Source organism: Triticum dicoccoides, chromosome 5B (assembly GCF_002162155.2).
Source record: "Triticum dicoccoides isolate Atlit2015 ecotype Zavitan chromosome 5B, WEW_v2.0, whole genome shotgun sequence".
Lineage (NCBI taxonomy): Eukaryota > Viridiplantae > Streptophyta > Magnoliopsida > Poales > Poaceae > Triticum > Triticum dicoccoides.
Genome location: NC_041389.1, coordinates 38,964,595 through 38,989,511, shown reverse-complemented (window position 1 = coordinate 38,989,511; position 24,917 = coordinate 38,964,595). Strand labels below are relative to the sequence as shown.

Genomic DNA, 24,917 nt, shown 5'->3' with positions numbered 1-24,917 from the left:
CCGTCTGGTGGCGGCGCGGCGACGGTCTGAGCCCCGGGATGGTGCGGCGGCTGCTGGGAGTTCCGGCTCGGCAGCGGCGTGCTGGTGGGCGTCTAGCCAGATCCGCCCGGATCTTGCGCCTGGGTTCCGGCTGGCGACGCAGGGGGTGGTGGGAGCTTGCCTGAGGATGGCAGCGTGATGGTGGATGCGTGTCCAGCCGGGGGATCTCGGGCTCCCTGTTGGATGGCGCGGGCTGTGCTGGCCTTGGTCCACGGTCGGCTGCCTCCTCCATCTCCGGGGAAGCAGCGACGTGGTGGTGGTGGTGACCTGGGAGGAGTGTGGCCGGCGACTCCGACACGTGGAGCATGCCGGGCGGCGCGGGTTGGGCAGTGGCCGGGGTGGTCGCTGCTCCGGCCGTGGATGGCTCCACGATGGCTTGACAAGTCGGCTTCGGCGACGGCTGGCTCGTCCTGGCGTCGGTTCGTCCGTAGGCGGCTTGTATCGGCCTTTGACCCCTCCTCCTCCTCGTCCGGTCGCTATGTTCGGCGAAGGGCTGGCCTTCTCCCAGTTGCGGTCCATCGCTCGTCTCGCGCCCGGTGCGCAGGTCCGAGCTCGTCTCGCGCATAGTGCCGCAGGACTTAGCTCGTCTCGCGCACGTTGCTGCAGGACTGACCTCGTCTCGCGCACGGCGTTGCGAGACCGAGCTCACCTCGCGCCCGGTTCTGCAGAACGGGTTGATGGAGGCCAGGTGGCCGACCTATTGGGTCTCGGCGCTGGGGGTCGCCCAGGGGTGCGAAAGGTGGGACCTTTCTGCTCGTCTCTTTGGTTGGGCTAGCGGCAGGTCTCGAGGGATGTGGTGTCTAGGTCTTGGATGCCGGGGCGGTGGCCCTGGTGGTGGTTGCGCGGTGCTCTCGGGCGGAGACCGTGGCTTGGTGCTGCCCGGTGGCATGGTCGTGTGGGCGGCATGGTCGCCGGGGTGTGGCGTTCGGTGGCGGTGAGTTTTGGCCGGGGTGAAAACCTGCTCTATCTTCGGACGGACCGGCGGCGGCGAAGCTCGTTTCCTTCTTGAAGGCGTCGTTGCGGCTCTCATTGCTCGTCGTGCGGCTCCGGGGGAAACTCTAATCCTCGGATTGGGCGGTGGCGGCGCTCCGGTGTCGTATCCTTCCTGAAGGCGCCGCTTTGAAGCCCACGGTTCGTCGTATGCGGCTTCATTTTCTCGTGGTGGTAGTGCTAGGATGGTGTTGCTGCGCTCAGCGCCGTTGTATCATGCCTTGGATGTGTGCGTGTGTTGTGGTGGCGTGCGTTGTACTGGGATGTGAGGATCGTGCTTTATATATAAAGCGGGGCGAAAGCCTTTTTCGGTACATGCTTCCACAAGTCACGCATTCACACAATTACACATTACGATTTTCGGCCTCGCAAGTCACACAATGCCCTTACAATGGGCCTTAATTGTTAGACCAGGCAAGATTAGCAGGCCAATATCGCATCAAAACCCGCAGCTTCTAAGATGGCATGTAGTACGTGCATTAGAAACATTCAGCAAATTGCAGTAAACAGATGAGAAACGGAGCTGCTAATCTTTCACCCAAGATGTCAACACTGTTGATTTCCTGTGAATATATATTCCATATACAAACATCAAACTGAAATGTGAAGATGGAGCTATGTAGTATGTGCAATATACCTGCAATATCTATCTCATTCTTAATTCGCTTAGAAGAAAGCGGTTTTTTAGAACAATAAAATTCAAGTAGGCAGGTGTGGATGCATTATTTGCCCACTAATAGTTTGAGAACAACTTGTCACGTGAACACATGGAAAATCTTGTAGTCCCGTCAAATTAATCATCCTGCAACTTGTCCAGGTCTGACCGCCCACAAGAGGGATTTGTACATTGTTGGAATATTAGCACAACACTAGCAACATGCACAAGACGATCACGCAAACACAAGAAGCATATACTGTTATCCATATATGCGGAGCTGCTACTACTACTTGCCAACCCAACCAAGCAATGGCAATGGGGGTCATGAGTTTGCTATGCGCATTCCTGGCCGTCCTGACTACTGCGACGGCGATCGTGGCCGGTAGCGACGAGGCTGCGTTGCTTGCTTTCAAAGCGCAGGTCAGCGATGGCGGCTCGCTGGCCTCCTGGAATAGCAGCGCCAGCTTCTGCAGCTGGGAAGGTGTGACATGCAGCCACCGAAGGCCAGCGCGGGTGGTGGCGCTGAGATTGAACAACAAGGCGCTCGCCGGAGAACTCTCCCCGGCCATCGGGAACCTCACGTTCCTGCGGACGCTCAACCTGAGCTTCAACTGGTTCCACGGGGAGATACCAGCGAGCCTTGGCCGCCTCCGCCGCCTGCATAGGCTCGACTTGGGCGACAACTCCTTCTCTGGCACATTACCAGTGAACCTGAGCTCATGTGTCAGCATGGCCATAATGGGACTGCTAAACAACAGGCTTGGCGGGCGCATCCCGGCTGAGCTCGGCGAGAAGCTCACGTCCCTGGTAAGGATATCACTGAGTAACAACAGCTTCACAGGGCTCATCCCTCCATCACTGGCCAATCTGTCCCGTTTGGAAATCCTCGATCTCTCACGCAACCAGCTCGTGGGCTCAATCCCACCAGGGCTCGGAAGCATCCGCGGCATGCAACAGTTCAGTATCGCCAGAAACCTCATCAACGGTACGATTCCAACTTCTCTCTACAATTGGTCATCGCTAGAACTATTTGATGTAGGGACAAATATGTTGTACGGCATTTTCGATGATTTACCGAAAAAGGCTTTCCCCCGCTTTGTATTCCAAAGCAACGAACACCATACACATAGCATTGCTGGGGCGAGTAGCACAACAAGCCCAAAAGAAAAGAAGAAAAGAATGCCAACAACGGCAGTTCGGCAAAGTATGGATGAACCGCCACCGCTGCGCCCTCCGGAGACACACCATCACCGCCCGAGGCTCCGAACTGCCGCGTACCAAGCGGCACCTTTAAGAAGGAATGCGACGCCGACGACGCTGCTGCCCGGACGAGTCCTAGGGTTTCCCCCGGTACGCGGAGGGAAGTGAAGGATGGCTACCACCGACACCCTCCAAGAAGGAAAGGTGGCACCCGTCGGTGTCACCGCATCGGAGCCGGCCGAACCGGCAAGGATTTCTCCCGCACACCAACCCCACCGCCCAACCGGAGCCGACCAACCAAATCACCGCCCAACACCATGCGCCATTACGGAAGCGCCGCCACCCAAGCTGTCTCACTACAAGCACCAACACGAGGCCAAGAAGGCCGGAGAGAAGAGCCAAGCAACAGGAGCAGCAACGCCAAGGCCGAGCGGGAGTGAACCTCCTCCTCCGCCGTCGTGCGAGAGGCCCGCGCCTCCGGCACAGTCGCGGTTGCCGTCCGGACACGGCAGCGGGGCAAACCAGGCCACCCCAGGCCCGGCCAGGCCCTCAACGGGTCCGCTAAGCCCCGCCGGCCATGCTGCAGCAGGCTGGCGCCGGCGCCGCCAGCACCTCGCCGCTCAGCGCTGCTCCCCCGCCTCTCGGAAGACACGCCACGGATCAGCCCCGCCGCCGGCCCGCCCAGGCCCAGATCTGGGCCGAGCGCCGCCGCCAAGACCCACCGCAGCGCCGCCCCGCCGCCAACGACGCCGCCGCCGTCCAGCCGCCCGCCCGCGCCACGACAGGGAACCCCGCCGCCACCCGGACCGACGCCGCCTAGGAGCACCCCCCGGTGCAGCTCCGCCCCGCGCCGGAGAGCCACCGGGAGGGGAAGGTCAGGGGGCCGCCGCCACCAGCGACCCCGGGGCCAGGGCGGCCGCGGGCGCTAGCGACGGCGGCAGGAGGAAGGGGAGAGGTGGGGACCGGAGGAGGGAGGCGGCGATGCGCGGCCGGTCGCCCGCAGGGGCGACGCGGTCACGAGAGCGCGAGGGATCGCCTTGTCAAACTGTCTGTTTTATTTCTTTTGGATGATTTCGGAAACAGGTTCCCCAAGTTGGAATATCTTGGCTTGCCTGGTAATCACTTCACTGGAACAATCCCGTCCTCAATATCCAACATATCGTCCCTCATATCGGTTGGCTTTGATTAGCAACAGATTTAGTGGGTACTTTCCTCCCACATTTGGGAAGCTGGGAGCACTTCAATATTTGAACTTGAATAACAATAAGCTTGAAGCGAATGACAACAAGGGGTGGGAATTCATCACGTCTTTGGCAAACTGCAGCCAACTGCAGCTATTGGGGCTCGGCGTCAATTCTTTTGAAGGACAACTACCAGGTTCAATTGTGAACCTGTCAACGACTCTCCAATACTTGTACTTAGGTGACAATAGGATCTCTGGGAGTATCCCTGCAGATATAGGCAATTTGGTTGGTCTACAAACACTTGTGATAGCTAACACGTCCATGTCCTGAGTGATTCCAAAGAGCATTGGTAAGCTAGAGAACTTGATCGATCTAGCTTTGTACAACAATAGCTTGTCTGGGCTCATACCGCCATCGCTAGGAAACCTTTCACAACTGAATAAGCTTTATGCACGTAACAGCAACTTGGAGGGACCAATTCCGGCAAGCCTGGGGAAGTTGAAAAACCTCTTTGTACTTGATCTAAAAATGAATTACCGTCTCAATGGTTCAATACCCAAAGAAATTTTCAGATTACCCAGCCTTTCTTGGTATTTGGACTTGTCATACAATTCCCTTTCCGGACCCCTTCCTAATGAAGTTGGTAGCTTGGCAAACCTTAACCTACTAGTTCTATCAGGAAACCAGTTGTCTGGCAAGATACCCGACAGTATACAGAATTGCATGGTATTGGAACAACTATTCTTAGACAACAATTCCTTTGAGGGAAACATACCTCAGTCACTGACAAATATAAAGGGGCTCACTATATTGAACCTGACCATGAATAAGTTCTCTGGTAATATTCCTGATGCCCTTGGCAATATTGGAAACCTGCAAGAGCTGTACGTAGCACACAACAACTTGTCAGGATCAATCCCATTAGTTCTAAAGAATTTGTCATCATTGTCTGAATTGGATATATCCTACAATAATTTGCAAGGCGAGGTGCCAAATGAAGGTGTTTTCAGAAACATCACTCACTTAGCGGTTGTTGGGAATGTCAATTTGTGTGGTGGTGCACCTCAACTTCATTTGGCTCCATGCCCCACAAGGGTCTTAAGCAAGAAGAGGAAAAAGATGCCAAAGTCCCCTGTAATTTCTCTAGCAGCAGTTGGAGCAATCGTGTTCTCACTTTCGGTGATTGTTCTTGTTTGGAGATTTTGTAAGAAGCTCAAATCAAGCCAGAAGACAGTAGCAAAAGATTCAATTGTTGATGGCCATTACAGAAGAATCCCCTATCCTGCATTACTGAAAGGAACTAACGAATTTTCAGAAGCCAACTTGCTTGGGAGAGGAAGTTATGGTGCGGTTTATAAGTGTGTTTTGGACAACGAAGAAAGAACATTGGCTGTCAAGGTGTTTAACCTGGGTCAATCTAGGTATTCGAAGAGTTTTGAGGCTGAATGTGAGGCTATGAGAAGGATACGACACCGTTGTCTCATTAAGATCATTACTTCTTGTTCGAGCATCAACCACCAAGGTCAAGAGTTCAAGGCATTGGTTTTTGAATTCATGCCCAATGGTAACTTGGATAGCTGGCTTCATCAATCATCTCAAGATCCCACTACAAACAACACGCTCAGCCTTGCCCAGAGGTTCGATATTGCTATCGATATTGTGGATGCAGTAGAATATCTGCACAACTACTGCCAACCGTTGGTGATCCATTGTGATCTTAAGCCAAGCAACATTCTTCTTGCTGAAGACATGAGCGCCCGAGTTGGAGACTTTGGCATATCAAGAATCCTTCAAGAAAATACAAGTGAGGGGATGCAAAGTTCATATGGCTCAACTGGAATTAGAGGTTCCATAGGCTATGTAGCTCCAGGTGACTAAAACTTGTAATTTTGTTACTACTTCTCACTCGAGTATGGCATGCTAACCACAAGACTTTGCATAATTGCAGAGTATGGAGAAGGCTCTGCAGCCTCTACAGCTGGTGATATTTATAGCCTTGGCATATTGCTGCTTGAGATGTTTACGGGAAGAAGCCCAATAGAAGGCACGTTCGGAGATTCATTGGGTCTGCATAAGTTTGTCGAGGACGCTCTTCCGGATAGAACCTTGGAGATAGCTGACCCGACAATGTGGTTGCACAGCGGACAACACAATAACACTACAAGTATTAGAATTCAGGAGTTATTGGTTTCAGTCTTGAACCTTGGCATATCCTGCTCAAAGCAACAACCTCGTGACCGACCACTGACAAGTGATGCAACAGCGGAGATGCATGCAATCAGAGATGCATATCTCAAGTTCATAGGGAAGCATGGAGCAGAACGAGAAGCCTCGACTCAAGAAATTCAGAGCAGCATTGCATAAACAAGCTGGCACAAGACATGATCCTGCATACTAAAAACATTATGTGTCATTTCAGTTAGTAATTGTTCTCAGAGCTATGTATGTTGCTTTACAACTGTATCAAATAAATACAAAACCATGGTGTTGTGCAATAATAGCACAACAGCAAGTTGTAGGTTGATTCATAAATCAGGCAGTGTAATTGTTTTCCCATTATCAAAACTGTACACATGGAGGCAGCATTACATTATTGCTTGATGCTTCAGTAGACCTGAAGTTGCAGAGAGTTTCATTTATTTTTTTCTTATTTTTATTATTCCTCTCTTTTGTAAGCAAAACAATCCAATTTTATTTGTTTATATCTACAACAAAGTGCATCGGATCAGATTAATAACACTAGAATAATCACAAACATATTTTCCTTTGTGAAAAAGCTTTCTTCCTTCATTAATTAAGAATTTGTATATCCTGTCTTTAGGTAGTACAATCAGACTTTTTGTTAAAGAGTACACACCGTCCATGTGCACAAACAAACTTGGGGTACAAACTAATGCACATTTGAGAGCACAGGCAATCTGTCTAAAATCTGATTCTCAATAGGGGAAAAAGCTATCTGTCAATAAAATAAACAGAAATCACAGGTTAGAAAGCATATCCTGTCTTGAGGTAGTAAAGTCAGGCTGCTTGTTAACAGAGTATATACTTTCCATGTGCAGAAACAGATACTAGAATTTAGAGCGCAAGCAGCCTGCCCAAAATCTGATTCTCAGATAAATAAATCAATTTGTCCAAAAGATAATCAGAATCACGGACTAGAAAGCATCAGTGCCGTTCATTCAGAGAACAGCTTGCAGAAGCAGCAGCAGGGTAATCCTTATTAACCATCCACCTTCTATTAATTGCCTTAGTAAAAAAGAAATGCAGGTACTAGATATGTACATATGAGGATGTGAATCTGGAGAGCATATGAGAAAACAAATTTAAAGTAAAACCATCCCAATGTTGTGCAATAGCACTGTAGCAGCAGGTCCAGAGGATCTTTACTAGCTAGGAGGACATTATCAACAATCAATCTTTCCAGTAAGCTTTATTTTTAATGCAGCTATTTTCTTTGGAACAAGTATCAAATAAATGTAGTGTAATGTAAAAAAGGTAAAATCCTAGTATTGTGCAATAGCAGTTGTCACTATATTTGCTACATGGCTTGCAAGTAATTTAAAAGATTCAGGGAAATCGCATCCTCAGTGAAGTAGGCTGGCAACATGGAGAAAGTGGTTCATTTTACAGCACAAGAAATTCGCCGCGAGACAGAAACCATTCTACAGCACAACGAACAGCAGAGGAGTTGTACCAGATGCATATTGGTGTCATTCCTTCAATCAATCAGGGAACGGTTCACCTCCAAAAGCAGCAGAGCATCAGCAGGATGTGAACTTGGCAGTAGGCAGCAGGCAACAGGTAATCTGTATATTTGAGAGCACAAAATTAAACCCAGATTACCCAACTAGCATCGATTCACATCAAATTTTTATTTCTCCGGGTCACACAGCCATACCTGCCCTAGAGGATGTTGTCCGTCCTTGGTGGATCTGGAGAGAGGGAGCCGCCTTGGTGGAGGAGAGGGGCAAGGCCGCAGACAGGAGGGAAGAGGGGTGTCCGCCATGGGTTGTTTTTTCGCGAATACGCAAAAACCTTGCGTATCTTTGCATTGATAGATAGAGTAGCGATACATGGAAGTCTTACAAGATGGAGGAGAGGCTAACTAGCTCGTACGCAATGATGGCAAGCATCGGTAGCCTTGGCACACAGACGGCGGCGTGTGCTGCCCGATCTGTCCTAGCCTACGTCTCAGGCAAGATGAGGGCCATGCCCTTAGCGCCGGCGCGCGCCCAGAGTGTTAGGAATAAGCCACGCGTGAGTGTGTTCCGTGTGCGTGCGTGAGTGGCGTGCGTTGCTGTTATAGTAGTTAGCGAATAGCGGAGATAGTCGTGGCGATCTGTTTAAGCTGGCCGTGCATGCGCGAGTTGATCGCGTCGTGAGCACCAAGCGGGCGTGCATGCAGATCGTGCCCACGTAGTGGGGCGGGTGGGCTGCCAGATTGGGTATAAATCCCCTCCTGATCGCTCATCGCTGATGTAAAGCACGGAGTTGCCAAACCATGTAGCCATTGAAAAGACAAGAAGATTAGGGCGTTCGTGCGCTGGCCCGGAAAATTTCTTTCTTGTGTCCACTGTGTCCATCTTCTTCTTCCTCCATTTCTGAGTGAGATGAGTGAGAGGAGAGGTAGCTAGGCCTGGGTGGCACCAACATTTGGTATTCAGAGCCAAGTTCGAGGGGCGGACGTGGCGCGCGGCAGCGTCCGCGGAGCGCGCAGCGGACATGAAGGCTGCGGCGCGCGGAGAGCGTGTGGCGACTGCGACAGGCGACGTGTCCGCGGTGGTGCGCCGTGATCCCATGCACGCGACGAGCAGCGGTGGTCGCGGTGGACCTGCGTGGTTGCGCAGAGGCCTCGGCAGCTCGGCGTGGCGGTCATGGAGGCGCAGTGGCGCGAGGCACGGAGACACGGCATGGCGGGGCACGGAGCTGCGGGTTTCGGCAGCGGCAGCGAGGGGTGCTCGATGGGGCGCAGCTCGGCAATAGCTGCATCGGCGGCGGTGCGCGACAGCGGCCGGCAATGTGTGCGCGTTGCACCACATCTGCGGCGGCTCGTGCTGGAAGCACACGGTGGCGTCGGGCAGCAGCAACCATGGTGACGAGCTTGTCGCGCCAGGCGCGTGTATGGGCGCGCACCGGGCGCGTTGGGCGCGTCGGGTCCACGGCGGGTCATGTGTGTGCGTGCGTGTGGTGTGCACGGGCATGTCCGTACACGAGTGCAGCGTGTGTGCGTTCTGTTGGCGAGATCGGGGGAGCGTGGAGTTGGTCCTAGGCGAGCTCGTGTGAGCCGAACGTGTGCTTGCATGTCACGGGAGTGGACAGAGCGGGCCGGACCAGGCGCTCGGCGTGGACTGGGGCGTGGGGTACGTGCCCTGGCGCGCCCCGGGGTATAAGAACCCCCCGTATGCGTTGTAACAGGTGTGGCTCGAGTTCGTGCTTGAGGAAATCGGTCGTAGTTGTTGCCGGCGGCGTCAGTGCGCCGGGAAAAGAAGCTGCGGTGTGTGTCGCCGGAAACGAAGAAGAAGGTTCCCTGCAGCAGTCGACGACGAGCCGAAGTCCTGTCTGGATGGACAGCGAGGCCGTGGCTTAGAGGGGAGAACGTTAGGAATAAGGCACGCGTGAGTGTGTTCCGTGTGCGTGCGTGAGTGGCGTGCGTTGCTGTAGTAGTTAGCGAGTAGCGGAGATAGTCGTGGCGATCTGTTGAAGCTGGCCGTGCATGCGCGAGTTGATCGCGTCGTGAGCACCAAGCGGGCGTGCATGCAGATCGTGCCCACGTAGTGGGGCGGGTGGGCTGCGTCGTGTGCAGCCAGCTTGGGTATAAATCCCCTCCTGATCGCTGATGTAAAGCACGGAGTTGCCAAACCATGTAGCCATTGAAAAGACAAGAAGATTAGGGCGTTCGTGCGCCGGCCCGGAAAATTTCTTGTGTCCACTGTGTTCATCTTCTTCTTCCTCCATTTCTGAGTGAGATGAGTGAGAGGAGAGGTAGCTAGGCCTGTGTGGCACCAACACAGAGCCGCGTCTCCTCCTGGATCATATGCACTGCGCGTCCCACGGCTGGCTGGTCACCGTCGAAGAGACAGCTGTTCCGTGTTTCCATAGGTGTCATGCGGTGAGGACGGCAATGGAGGCGAGGCCGCGACGAAGAGTAGCCGAGGTGTTGGAGATGGCCGTAGAGAGCCAGCTGGCGAACTCGTCGTCGTGTGTTGGGATCGCGGTGGTGCATCGGGACCATGAGAGTACCTCGTGCCAGATTTGGCGGGAGAAGGAACAGCCCGTCAGGAGATGCTGCATGGATTCCGGCTCTTGGTCGCATAGGAGGCAGCAAGGCTCGTGGGGAAGGCCATGACGTGCCAGGCGGTCGGTAGTCCAACACCTGCCCATCAGGGCAAGCCAGACGAAGAACTTGATGCGGAGCGGAGCCCATGATCTCCAGGTGATGCGCCAATGCGGGTCAGTGATGGAGCCGGCGAAGAGTGCTTGATAGCAGGAGCTGGCAGAGTAGATCCTTGAGTCAGTCCATCGCCACGACAGCCGATCCTGCTCGTCAGTCAGGGTCATGTGCTGGAGGCGCCGCCAGAGCGTGACATACTGCACGGTCATGGCCACGCCCATGGCGCCGTGGATGTCGGCAATCCACGCCCAGTTGAGTAGGCCATCGCGTACCGAGCGTGTCTTGCGCCGGCATTTGGGCACCCTGCAGTAGACCAGAGGCGCTATCTCGGAGATGCTTTTCCCGCCCAACCAGTGGTCCTCCCAGAACAAGCAGGACTCGCCATTGCCAATGGACCAAGAGGTTGAAGCCCTGAAGATGGCCTGAACCTCCGGGCAGCGGGGGATGTGCAGGTGCTGCCACGGGCGCGAGGCGTCTGATCTTTGGAGCCACATCCACTGGGCGCGTAGCGAGATGCCGGCGCGCTGGAGATCCGGGATCCCGAGGCCGCCGAGGGAGATTAGTCTACATACCCGGCGCCAGTTGACCTTGCAGTGGCCTCCACTCGTGTTCTTCCGGCCATACCAGAGGAAGTTTCGTATCAAGCGATTGATGCGCTTTAGGATGGGCGGGTTGACGGCCATCGCAATCATGATGTGTGTGGGCATGGCCGAAAGAACATGACAGCACAGGGCAAGCCGGTCGCCCCTCGACATCAGGGATGCCCACCACGGTGATAGCCTGCGCTCCGCCATGGTTTTAGGGTGGGGGCTAAGGAGGAGAGAGGACGCCATGGCCATTGGACGCATTGTGGAAGGAGTAGAATATTTGCACAACTACTGCCAACCATTGGTGATTCATTGTGATCTTAAGCCAAGCAAGATTGTTCTTGCTGAAGACATGAGCGCACGAGTTGGAGACTTTGGCATATCAAGGATCCATCAAGAAAATACAAGCAAGGGGATGCAAACTTCATATAGCTCAACTGGAATTAGAGGTTGGATAGGCTATATTGCTCCAGGTGACTAAAATTCTTCTAACTTTATATTTACCTTTTCAATCAAATATGACATGTTAACCACAAACCTTTGCATAATGCAGAGTATGGAGATGGCTGTGCGGTCTCAACAGCTGGTGATATTTATAGTCTTGGAATATTGCTGCTTGAGAGGTTTACCGGAAGGAGCCCACCAGAGAATGCACTTCCAGATGATGTCGAGGATGCACGTTCAGAGATTCATTGCATTTTCATAAATTTGTCGAGGATGCACTTCCAGATAGAACCTTTGAGATAGCTGACCCAACAATGTGGCTGCACGGCGGACAACATGATAACACTACAAGTATTAGAATCCAGGAGTGCTTGGTCTCGGTCTTCAGGCTTGGCATATCCTGCTCAAAGCAACAACCTCGAGACCGAGCACTGACGAAAGATGCAAGCGATCAGAGATGCGTACCTGAAATTTACAGGGGAGCATTGAGCAGAAAGAGAATCCTCGACTCGAGATTCAGAACATCATTGAATGAACAAGCTGGTAAAAGACATGACCCTACATAATAATAAAATTAAGATCATTACAATTAGTAATCGTTCGAGCATTGTCTGATTCAGATCATTACTTCTTGTTCAATCAAGGTATTCGAGGAGTTTTGAGGCGGAATGTTTAACCTTAGTCAATCAAGGCATGCTAACCACAAGACTTTGCATAATTGCAGAGTATGTAGAAGGCTCTGAGGTCTCTACAGCTGGTGATATTTATAGCCTTGGCATTGTTGCTTGAGATGTTTACTGCAAGGAGCCCAACAGAAGGCATGTTCAGATTCATTGGGTCTGCATAAGTTTGTCGAGGATGCTCTTCCAGATAAAACCTTGGAGATAGCTGACCCAACAATGTGGCTGCACAGCGGACAATGGGATAACACTACAAGTATTAGAATCATGGAGTTATTGGTTTCAATTTTCAGGCTTGGCATATCCTGCTCCAGGCACAGCCTCGACACCGAGCACTGACGAGGGATGCAGCGGCAGAGATGCACGCAATAAGAGATGTGTACCTCAAGTTTACGGGGGAGCATGGAGCAGAAAGAGAAGCCTCGACTCGAGAAATTCAGAGCGGCGTTGAATAAACAAGCTAGTACAAGATATGTTCCTGCAATAGGAAAACATTATGTAGTAAGAAGATTATGTATTGCTCCAGTTAGTAATTGTTCTCGGAGCTATGTTGTTTTACAACTGTATCAAATAAATGTGGTACCATGGTGTTATGCAAATAATAGCACTGAACCAGGTTGTACAGAGTTTCAGAAAACAAGCAGTGCATTTTTCTTACCATTCTCAAAAACTGTACACACGCAGGCAAAATAGCTTCATGTTTCACGTAAATCGGTAGACAAGAATTCGGACTGCCAAAAAGCATAGCTCATATGCAGAAAATATCAGACATGGAATCTGGTAACAGCAAAATGGATATACTAGACAGTAAGTATAACTATTTCCAGGCAGTATGGATATACTAGACAGTGTGGGGTCACATGGCAACAAGTAGTAGAACTGGCAAATTAGTATTATTCACATAAGTCATGTATAAGTATAACTATTTCCAGGAATTATATTACTACTACAAAGTGCATCGGATCAGTTCAAGAACCCCAAAATAAACACTGAGATATCTTTTTTTTTCTGACAAGCCTCCTTGCTTCATCAATTAGTAGTATAGATAATCATTAACAATAAGGCTAGGAGCCATACTAATCCAAGCACAACTCTTGGCCCATCAACAGCTACAAGAAAGTGAAGTCTAAAAACTTTCACACAATTCGGTAGGACTTGACTTGGTATCAACCTCACACAGGTCAACGAAGAAGCTAATTAAATTACATTGGAGAGATATCATATCACCGAGGGAGTGTGTCTGACCTGGTGTTACAGTCACTGGCCTGGCCACAGCATATCCATGTCAATACAGGTAGTACAACCTACAGCCATCATCAAGGCTCCCTCTAATATGCACAACATTGTTAGACTGTATATTGTACGACAACTGTATTTATATCTGTATTGTACCTCTTGGTACCCTATATAAAGTGATAGGCCATGCACCAGATGCGTTGAGCCAGTTTCCACCAAATCACGGTCTAACATGGTATCAGATGAGTATTCCTCACTGGCGTGCTGCTATGGACCTCGAGATTCAGGCTCTTCGTCAGAATGGCACCTGGCAGCTGGTCTCTCCCCGTCCAGGTATCAACGTCATTGATTCCAAATGGGTCTTCAAGGTCAAACGACATGCAGATGATTCTATTGAGCGGTACAAGGCTTGGTTGGTTGCTAAGGGCTTCAAGCAACGGTATGGTCTTGACTACGAGGATACCTTTAGTCCTGTTGTTAAGCCAACCACTATTCGACTGCTTCTGTCACTCACTGTCACACGAGGTTGGTCCCTTCGTCAATTGGATGTTCAGAATGCGTTTCTGCACGGTGTTCTTCAGAAGGAGGTCTACATGCGTCAGCCCCCTGGGTTTGTTGACCCTGATCGTCCTCAGCATCTCTGTCGCTTGGTGAAAGCGCTCTATGGTCTCAAACAGGCTCCTCGTGCTTGGCATGCTCGCCTGGGTTCTGCACTTCGTGCTCATGGGTTTGTGCCCTCCACTGCTGATACTTCACTGTTTATTCTTCAGCGACTGGAAGTCACTATGTACATTCTGGTCTATGTTGATGATATCATCCTTGTCAGATCCTTTGTTGCGGCGACGGATCGTTTGGTTCTGGCTCTCAGTTCTGATTTTGCTGTCAAGGATCTAGGCAAACTTCACTATTTTCTTGGCCTGGAAGTCACATATCCACAAGATGGTCTTGCTCTTTCTCAGCAGAAGTACTCTCAGGATCTCTTGCCGCGTGCTGGCATGTTGGAGTGCAAGGCTGCTACTACTCCCATGTCATCCACTGATACTATTTCTGCTATTGATGGGACTCTCCTCTATGCTGATGGTGCTACCAAGTACAGAAGCCTTGTTGGGGCTCTTCAGTACCTTACCATCACACGGCCTGATATTTCGTATGCAGTTAACCGTGTATGCCAGTATCTTCATCCCCCTCGAGAGCCTCACTTGACTGCCGTCAAGCGTATTCTGTGTTATGTTCGCTCCATTGCCTCTTATGGACTTCATCTCCGGTCGACGCCCTCTAGCGTGCTCTCGGCCTTCAGTGATGCGGACTGGGCTGGTAACCCAGATGACCGGCGATCCACGGGGGGACATGCAGTATTCTCTGGTCCTAATCTGATCGCCTGGAGTGCTCGGAAGCAGGCTATAGTTTCTTGGAGTAGCACTGAAGCTGAGTACAAGGCGATTGCTGATGCCACTGCTGAGCTTATTTGGGTCCAGTCCCTTCTTCGAGAATTGAAGATCTCTCATAGTCAGCCTCCTGTCCTTTGGTGTGACAACATCGGCGCCACATACCTCTCATCCAATCCGGTATTTCATGCCCGAACGAAACACATCGAAGTTGATTATCATTTTGTGAGAGAACGTGTTGCACAAAAGTTCCTGCAGATCAAGTTCATCTCCTCCAAGGATCAACTTGCTGATATCTTCACCAAACCGTTGTCTCTTCCTTTGTTTATAGGCTGTAGACGCAATCTTAACTTACTGAGTACCTCAGGCCACAGTTAAGATTGAGGGAGGGTGTTAGACTGTGTATTGTACGACAACTGTATTTGTATCTGTATTGTACCTTTTGGTACCCTATATAAAGTGATAGGCCACGCACCAATGCGTTGAGCCAGTTTCCACCAAATCACGGTCTAACAAACATAGAGATGCACAATAGTAACCAAAAATAAATAGGCTTTATTCATATGAAACAATGTTTACATGTATTACAAGAATATCATGTCGATTGCCCACTTCGCAGATAGTTATAGAATGCAGCGTGCCCTCCACATGGGCTAGGCCGAGTGCGCTCCACACGTTTGCCACGAGCCATGCACCGGAGTGAAGGCAGTATATATATCCGTATGTAGTCCATATTGAAATATCTAAAAAAATTTATGTTTAGAAACGGAGGGAGTATTTGACAACATAACTGATAAAAATATACTTAGAACATAGTGCTCGCATATGTACTCCATATCCGAATCCATTGCTTCGAAGAAGAAGGGACAAAATAAATTAGCCCGGGCATTTCACCGAACATTTACCGGGCATGGTGAGTATAGTAGGAGCTGATGGTGCCTGCGCGGCGGTCGGAGGAGAGGTGTGGAACGACTGTGGAGCAGAAGCGGCTTGGAGCCCTGGTGTACCATTTGGTGACGGAATCATCGAGTTCCAGCAGGGGTGTGACGGGGCGGCCGGAGTGATGAAGCGGTGACAAAAGCATGAGAGAAAAAAGGAAGAAGAGAAAATGAGAGGATGGAGGCGCGGCGACCAGGAAGGGTTTTAGGTGGGCAGAAGGTGTCGGAGTCATATGTTTCTGCTGGCCTGACTCCCGCAAAGCCCCCTAGTTTGTCTTGGGTTGATGAAAAAGTGTATTCAAACGACTTGACAGATCGATATAGAACTGCGTTGGATGATTAACACGTCTGAACCAACCGCGCGATCCGGACGGCAGTGGGCAGTTTGACAGCCCGCTTTCGAGATGCCCTGACAAAAGACAACAACATCAAATGAGGAAGTGCCCGCACCCATCCATGGCTTACCGGTGACTACAAATAATGTAGCTAGCTTTCCCTCAAAAAAAAAAATGTAGCTAGCTAAGCTATAGGTCCAGATGGGGGCGAAGAAGGCAGTGAAGCTGCGGGAGGACCGGGCGACTGCGCTCGGTAGGGTCGACACACCCGTGTCACGAGCTTGCCTGCGCCAACACCTGCCCACGTCTATGCCCGCCACCGACGTGGTGCCAAATCCGGACGAGGCAGCACCCCTGGCCCTCTCAAACGCCGCTGCCACTACCGCTGACTGTAGGTATGCCGAGACCGCGTGGTTCAGCCGTTGGTACCGGATGCCGATGTTGGATGCGCCGAACTCATGAATGTTATCGATGTTGCAGTGTTGCACTCCTGCCAAACCCCCCACTACCGTCGTCGTTCTCCCTGCCACCGCCTACTTCCAACTTCATGACACGGAGATTCGTGTGTTCGATGTTGCTCCCGCTCCCCGCGCTTCCGATGCCGCTGCTCGTCGTATTTGACCGCCATCCGACCACGGCGTCCACACCTCCGCATCCATAGTCATCATAATTAGCGATTTTTCCCGCATAGTTTTGCAAGATTAGGATCTTTAAAACTATTCCTCATAAGCATTCTTTTGCACTCTACTCCTTTGTTGTTCATGTGGAGTAGAGTTTTACGATCCTATTCATTTCAAAGTATAATTAAGCGACTCTTTAGTTCACTGTGTTTTAAAAACAGAGGAATAGGAAAAAAACAATGAATTATGATTGTACTATATCTGCAAAACAAAGAAATGGTACGCATAGAAAATTGAAAACGTAAGTGTTTAGTCCATAGTAACAGAAAAACACCGGAATCCTAATAAGCATGATCAAGTTAAAATCCACATTGAAAGTACAATTAAGATGTTATTACGTTTAAGTCGTTCAAGACCCCATTTCCATTCTTGTGCAGGAAATCTAAGAGGCGGTCGGATGAGTTGTAAAAAAAAAATTGTGTGTTTCTCCTTTGATACTAAGATCAAACAGAATTTCCTCTTTTTTTATTTTGCCCCATTCCAGTAAATTATAGCGATGAACAGTGTTGCCAAGAGAAACTTCTCTATTTCTACATGTTCCCTCCAAAGTACTCCCTCCGTCCAGAAATACTTGTCGCGAAAATGGGTAAAAATTGATGCATCTAAAACTAAAATACAACTAGATACATCCATTACTCCGACAATTATTTTCGGACGGAGAGAATATGTGAGATTTTCAGCGGCCATCTCGCTTTATGCAACGACTAGTATTCAACAACAAATGCCTGCTACCCGTTCCTCAAATCACAAAGCACTGTTGCTGCAACTCCAAGGATATGCTTGCCATAACACTATGGAAAATTCTACTATCTGACTAAACAAACATGGCAAGAGAATGCCAGGCCAACATATATCTCACAATATAGATACAACAACAACGACAACAACAACAATAATGATGGAAGCACCACAACCGATGGTTGTCGATGCTATGACTAGCTAAGCTAGGTCCATATGCCCGCGAAGAAGGCGGCAACACGGCGGGCGGACTGGGTGACGAAAGCGGCACAGATCTCGGCGGGGTCGTCGACGCACCCTTGCCATGAGCACGCCTCCTCTAGCACATGCCCGCGCCCACGCCCGCCGCTAATGCGATGCCAAAGGCGTACCAGGCAGCACCCCTGGCCCTCACGCGCCCCGCCGCCGCTGCCACCCACCACCACTGCCGACTGTAGGTACGCCGAGGCCGCGTGCTTCAGCAGCTGGTTCCGGATACCGATGTTGGATGCGTCGAACTCATGGATGTTGTCGTTGTTGCAGTCCCTCCAGCTCCCCGCGCGGAACGCACAGCCGCCACCGCCATGGTTCTCCCCGCCGCCGCCACCGCCACCGCCTCCTTCCAACATCATGTCGCGTAGGCTCGTGTACTCGATGTTGCTCCCGCACCCTGGGCTCCCACCGCTCCCGGTGCTACTGCTCCGACTCGTAGGCTTCGACCGCCCTCCCGAACGCGGCGTCCACACCTCCGCATCCATAGCACCAGAGCGCTCACCGCGGCCCCAATCAAATTCTTGTCTTGCTTACCCACAAGATTGTGTAGCCATCAATGAGGAGAGAGCGGAAATGAGAGGAGAGAAACGAGATGAATACTCCAATGGATAACCTTAGTTATAGGAGGGAAAAGCCTAACCCTGACCAACCAAACTTGGCAAGAAACTCTCTACAATTCTGCATGCCTCCCTCCCAAAATCTTTCAATGCGGTTAAGGCGCGAAGGGAGAATCTAATATCTTCTAAAATTGGGTTTCGAAAATATCCTCTGCATGTATCAGGAAGGTAATGATAGGACATCATGTAAATGTATGAACTCAGCATTGTGTGGCCAGAAAATTACAGGCATCACATCATGATGATCCAGGTAAAAGAGAGCAAATAAGGAATATATTTCCTCCATTCCAATAAAACATTCACGTTAAATGCGATACAAATTTCAATTTTGTCGGGGTACATATTCTCTGATTAGAGTGCATCCATCCAATAACAAATTACAGAAGCAAAAGGGAAATACATTAACAACAAAAGGGCAACCGAAACTTCATCGGAGCAATCTTGGAAATGACAAATGACCTAATATTTTTGTTCCGTTCCAGGGAAATAATTGCGAGATATGACTAAGCACGATGATGTCGCAAACAATGTGCTCAGCCAACGCAAAGATCTTCATATGCTTCTTCGTCTTGAGCTCATGGGGAACTGGGCCAAAGAGACGAGTGCTAGTCAGACCGCATCTGTTGTTCATGGTGACTATTGCTTTGTCGTCAAATTTTGTCTTACTCTCTTAAAACAGGCTTTCACCCTACTCTATAAAGGATGATTCAAGGTGTTGGGGATATCTTCAACAGTTGGGGTTCTTTTAGTCAGAGGGTGGCCGGCCTATTGAAATGGATGGACAACCCACATATGCTCAATCAGATATTTCTTAAGCTGCTCATGAGTTGGTCAATGCCGAATTTGTTGTTGTATTTGGACAAACTCATCAAATATAGCCGGATTCTGATTTGGAAGTTGGGTAGGATCACCAATGTTCTGAAATTCCAGACCTCTGGCAGCATATTCACCCTCATCCTTCACGATCATGTTGTGACGTTTTTTTTTTTCTTTTTTGGTCCAAGGTTAAAGATGATACGGTTATGTGTTGACCACAGCTGCACATCAATTTCTCGACCTTTTAGTTCGTCAAGAAAGATGATAGACACCAGACGACGAATGGCTGAAAAAGGTGACAAGTGAAGACCTAATATCTGCTAAAATTGGATTCAGAAAACATATGGTGAAACGGCAAGCAAATGGGCATGGGTGAAAATGGAAGTTTGTCCTCCTCATGTTCCAGGGATGTAATGATATGATACCATGTAAAGTACTAACTCAACAAGCAGAAAATTACAGGCAGCACATGATGATCCATGTAACACAGAGCAAATAAGGAACATATTTTCGCCGTTCCAGCGAAACATTCAGATTAAATGTGCTAAGAAAACTTGATCTGCTGAGGGCTTCCTATAGTTTGATTGGTACACATTATCATTTTAGGGTTCATTTTTCCAAACACAAATTACCAAAGGAAAGGTGGAATAACCAGCAGGGGCAACCCAAACATCCCTGGAGCAACGTTAACTTCATTCCGCGAAAATTAAAGCGAGATATGACTAAGCAGGGTAAGGTCTCAAACTATGTGCTCAGCCAACGCCAAGATCTTGAGATGCTTCTTCTTCCTGAGCTCGTGGGGAACAGGACCGAAGACGCGAGTGCCAATCAGCTCGCCTTTGTTGTTCACGATGACGATAGCGTTGTCATCAAACTGGACCTCACTGCCATCACTGCGTCCTTTCTTCATAGCGGCACGGACAACCACACCGTAGACCACATCACCTTTCTTGACCTTGCCGCGAGGTTGCGCTTCCTTCACAGAACCAATTATCATGTCCCCAAGCCTCGCTCCTTTCTTCCCCCTCAAGGACTGTATGCACATGACCCGCTTGGCTCCAGAGTTGTCTACCACCTTGAGGTTGGTTCTCATCTGGATGAATGTCCTGATTTGCTGAATCCAGAACGAGGACACATGTTACTAGTTCACCTCTTGGAAAACATCTTAAAGCAAGAAGCATTTCAAGAGAACTACATACTCTAGCAATAATACTGATTGCTTTTGCACCGCACAGGAGGTCACAAGGTTCTCTTTCTTTTTTCAGAAAAGTAATTCACTTAATCTTTATGATGGTTCTGAGAAAATCGAAAATAATAAGAAAAATGCTCATGAAGACTGAAGGGTGAAGGGTAGATAAAATACTGCCTCGTAAATGAAACCGTGAAAAATGGAGTTCAGTATGTCACAGGAATCTAGTTCATAATCCTTATGGCATTGCTGGTATTGACAGAAAGACAGATCTTGACAGCAACTATAAACACAAGCTATTGAACTATATCAAGCAAACGAGTTCATAACTAAATACCAAGCTGGGCCATGTATGTCACTGGGGGACAAACAGTAGACACTTCATAATTAAGTTGAACTCTTGAGTCGCTAACACATACACACTATAAGAAGCTGACAAATCTCTTACAGGAATATTGTCTTAATTTTCTGACTAATGACAAATATCAGAAGAGAAGAAGTCTGAGGATGTGTTGAGGTAAACGAAACATTTACGCTTGAATAAAGCAGTAATACCTGGCTGATAGCATCACAGCGAGATGGTCTTGTCACAGTTTCAACAGACGAATTGATGCCCCCATACAGATTGTTTCCAACGCCTCCCATCAACGTACGCCCAACTACATGGATCAATAAGCATTTACATGATGTAAATCAATTACCTGAGCATCACATCTCAGAATGGTGACCAAAATTTTTTAACAGCAAGGCATATTTGAAAGGAATCAGGGGTGCATAAGGTTTCAACTAGATACGGGCTTCCAAGAAATCCTTTGCTTACAGCGAGTAAGTCGACCACATCTTTAGGAACCAGCTAATCTACTTCCGTAGACAAAATAATTGATAGGAATTAGGAAACCAATCATAATCCACATGGTCCCGTCCTATCGCTACAAAGGTTGTTAACCGGCAAACAAATAATGCAAACCACAGTCATGATATTTTGTCCAAGGTTAAGAAGTTAAGATGATACGGCCATGGCATCGATCACAGCTGCACATTAGCATTTTGACCTTCAGCTCATTCATTCATCAGGCAAGATGATAGACACATGCGTGCTTCATATGAACTGGTGATTCTTTCTTACTACTCTATACTACTACTAAAAAAAATCTCCGTGCCCAGGGACCTATCCATACATGGGATGAAAAGTGTGATGCGAGCGAGAGGAAAACTTGTATACCTGACGAGCACTTTGACCTCAGGAACGCCGCCATCTCCTGCAGTCACCCGAAGAATCTCCTGCAGACGAGAAATCACGGGGCGAGGTTAGCGCCGACGCCGCGGCCGCGCACAGAACAGCAAGAAGAACGCGAACCCTACGGAGCCCTGCTGAGAGATCCCTCGGGCCGGACCAACCCACCTCGTCGAACGAAGTGGACGCGAGGGGCTATCGGGTCCAGGGAGGCGGAGCGGCGAGGAGGGGTACAGCGTCCCGGCGGCGCGGCGGCGGCGACGTAGAGAGAGAGGGTGAGGGCGAGGGAAATGAGCTCGGCGGAGTCGGGCGGCGGCGCCGGTGGGGACGGGGGAATACAACACGCACACAGGATCCTTCTGCGAGGTGAGAGCGAGCGTCGCGCGGGCTGCTGCGGCCAGGCCCATCATCCTGGGCCTTGGCATTGAGGCCCACGAATGAATGGCAGTGTGTGTGTGTTCCACTAAAAAAAATCCTCAAACCCTAAAAAAAAAATAACTAAAAAAAATCCTCAGAAGAAAAATAGCAGATTTCTCAAAAAAAAAAAAAGAGAAGAGGCAGTATGTGTAGTTTGAGAAGTACAGTAATATTTCCGTTGGCCCTTCTCTCCGTTGCTTTCTTTATGTGATTAACAATTGTATATGAATCATCACCACCATTTAACCAAGTTTACAATCATCTGCCCTAACTGTAGGGTAAAAACAGTCTTCACCCTACAGTTCGTTTTTTTTAAGAGTTCAAAAAAAAGTGTAGGGTATAAACAGTCACAAACTCACAACAATGCAAAAAAGATAGAAAGACAAGTGCAACCGTGAAGGAGGTAGAGAAATGAGAACTGAAGTGAGAAGCTCATCTGGGAAGCAACCAGGAAACAAAACTGAACAAAACGTAGGACATCGGCTAGTCTGAATATTATTGAATATCAACTCCAATACTTACCCCGAAAGTGTTGGATCTGCTTCCACCATCATTGGTAAAGGCAGGCGTATCAAATAAATACCAGGATATACAACTAAAAGAAAGGTAAAAGCACAGCCGGGCGGAAGGATGGAGCGAGCCTATTCCGAACAATAGAGCTCGACATTTCCCGATATGCTCGATCACTGTCAACTCTACAATTTGCATCAATATGCATATCTCTGGTACTCCTTTCGTCCGAAAAAACTTGAAACAAACTTGCATCTCAAATGAATGTATATAGCACTAACTTGGTGCCAACCTTAAAACTTGTGAGTGCCAGACTTTTGACAGCGAGGAAGTGGACCAAGATTTTAATCCACCCTCCAGGTGAAGCCAGGGTTTGCTCAAAACCCCAAGCTGATGATTCTTTTGCATCTACCAAAAGTACAGCGGACACACTACTAAGCAAAAATGAACATATAATAACAATGACTGGTTAATTTCGCAATTCTATTAAACGGTGGGAGAGCAAATCTGACCATCGTCCACGCGATAACATCACATGCATAACTTGCTCATGGTGAGTGGAAAACAAATGTTCACTGTCGTCTACAATCTGATGGAACACAAAGTACTCCATATAGAAGAGGATCACATGCACGCGCACACACAAAACTGTTTGATTCCATTACTCTTCCATAAGATTCTCCTCGGTCTTCAGCTGAGAAACTAGAACCTTCTGCTTGGCTACATAGTTCTCGGTCTCCTTCTTGGGAACCATGCCAATATCCTGATCCAGCTCCTTGGCGTCGCTCTTTCGCACCATGCTCTTACCAGCCTTCTGTCTGTTATAGGAGAAAAAACAGTGCGTGTTAGACGAAGAAACGACTCCCAGAATAAGCAGAAAACGAGTAATCAAGGTACAGCAACCGACCTCTCTGTGATGTGTTTCTTCTGCCGTTCATGTCTGATCTTTGTGATAAGTGGGATGGCCTTGAGAGTCTGCTCAGTGACGTTACGGTCGTAGCGCTCCGGCCTGTTCCTCTTCCTCTCGAACTCAAACGTGGCATCCTGGTAGATTCAAACAATGATTCGATCATGACCCACACAGCACTATCTAGCTACTGGCAGGCTATATATAGAAGATAGCAAAGCTCGTTACCTGTGTCATGTCCTTTCCACGCAGGCGTCTGTACGCCTTGGTCCACTTAACCTTGCGAGGGTTCCTCTTCATCTTGAAGTTCTTGTGGCATTTTGATCGGCAGAACCGAAAGATCTAACAAAGCAGATGTAAGACCTGGTTACATGCTATGCCATCAACCAAATCCAGAGGCAGAAGTGAAGCTACAAAAGCTACTACCAAGGCAGGAACGGCACAAGAATTATTGTATCTTCAGCTTTTCGTAAGGCCACAGGTGTCCAGCCAGACCCAAATACAAGCAGAGGTCTAAACAGTTTATATTTATGAACTGAATCCCATACAATTGCTCTACATTCACTTTTTCATACGGTGAGCTTTCTCCCATGTTAATCTCTCTAAAAAAATTCAGAGGCGATGGAAGGCATAGGTACAGAAACAAAGTACTCCCTCTGTAAAGAAATAGAGCGTTTAGATCACTTCACTGTAGTGATCTAAACACCCTTATATTTCTTTACAGAGGGAGAACCATAGCCGTTCACCATCAGGTTCTTGATACGACAAGAAAGACCTAAGAAATTAGATGCAACACCTGGTTACATGTCATGCCCCCAAACAAATGCAGACACTGGCAGAAGTGAAGCTACACGAGCTGCTTCCAAGGCAGGAACCCCGCAAGAATTGTTGCATCTTCAGCTTTTCATAAGGCTACAGGTGCCCAGCCAAATCCAAATACAAGCACAAGTGAAGCTAGACAGTTTACTTATGAACCGAATCACAAAGAGAATTGCTCTATTTTCACCCTTTTTTTTTCATTCGGTGCGCTTTCTTTCTGAAAATTTTCGTAAGGCTACTACAGGTGTGACAAAAATACAAGCAGGAGCGACCAAATATTGCTCGCCGCCAGGTTCTTAACACGAGAAAATACCACGGCGCCCAAACATATGCCGATACCACGACCGCATGGACGGACGGCGGCACCACAGGCACAGGCTGTCGACAGGAGAAACAGATATAGATTAGACGGATGGATACCTTGGCGTCGTTGCGGACGAACTGGATGCCGTGGCCGGGGTAGACGGTGGAGGAGCAGAACCAGCACTTCTCCAACCTCATGGCGCCGCCTCCTCGGTGACCCCGGGCGCACGCGGCGGCGGCTGGTCGACGGACGCGCAAACGAACACCGCCCGCGGGTTAGAAAAAGGGGTAGCCGACTCCAGCCGATAGAGCGGAAGGGGGGTGGGGAGGGGAGGCAAACCTTAGGCCGGCTGTGGACGGAGGGACTC

The 24,917-nt window shown here is 49.3% G+C and overlaps 2 protein-coding genes and 1 pseudogene across 3 annotated transcripts; 1 reads left to right on the top strand and 2 right to left on the bottom strand.

Annotated features, from left to right (window-relative positions):
* The first annotated feature begins 1,894 nt into the window (after window positions 1-1,894).
* Window positions 1,895-6,643, top strand: LOC119307223 (annotated as a pseudogene).
* Window positions 6,644-19,643: 13,000 nt separating this feature from the next.
* Window positions 19,644-21,934, bottom strand: LOC119307222 (50S ribosomal protein HLP, mitochondrial-like). The gene is made up of 4 exons (XM_037583316.1): window positions 21,762-21,934; window positions 21,582-21,640; window positions 20,915-21,018; window positions 19,644-20,284 (listed from the first exon to the last, which is right to left on the bottom strand). Exons 2-4 carry the CDS (start codon window positions 21,613-21,615, stop codon window positions 19,910-19,912), a joined length of 513 nt encoding a protein of 170 aa, XP_037439213.1. The 5' UTR covers window positions 21,616-21,640; window positions 21,762-21,934; the 3' UTR covers window positions 19,644-19,909.
* Window positions 21,935-22,982: 1,048 nt separating this feature from the next.
* LOC119307221 (probable ribosome biogenesis protein RLP24) lies at window positions 22,983-24,917 on the bottom strand. Of its 2 annotated transcripts, XM_037583313.1 has the most exons (5): window positions 24,890-24,917; window positions 24,667-24,788; window positions 23,656-23,769; window positions 23,428-23,564; window positions 22,983-23,338 (listed from the first exon to the last, which is right to left on the bottom strand). In XM_037583313.1, the coding sequence occupies exons 2-5, from the start codon at window positions 24,745-24,747 to the stop codon at window positions 23,182-23,184; spliced, it is 489 nt and encodes a 162-aa protein (XP_037439210.1). In that variant the 5' UTR covers window positions 24,748-24,788; window positions 24,890-24,917; the 3' UTR covers window positions 22,983-23,181. The 2 variants fall into 2 exon arrangements, with proteins under 2 accessions (XP_037439210.1, XP_037439212.1); XM_037583315.1 differs by lacking the exon at window positions 24,890-24,917 and having other exon boundaries at window positions 24,667-24,791.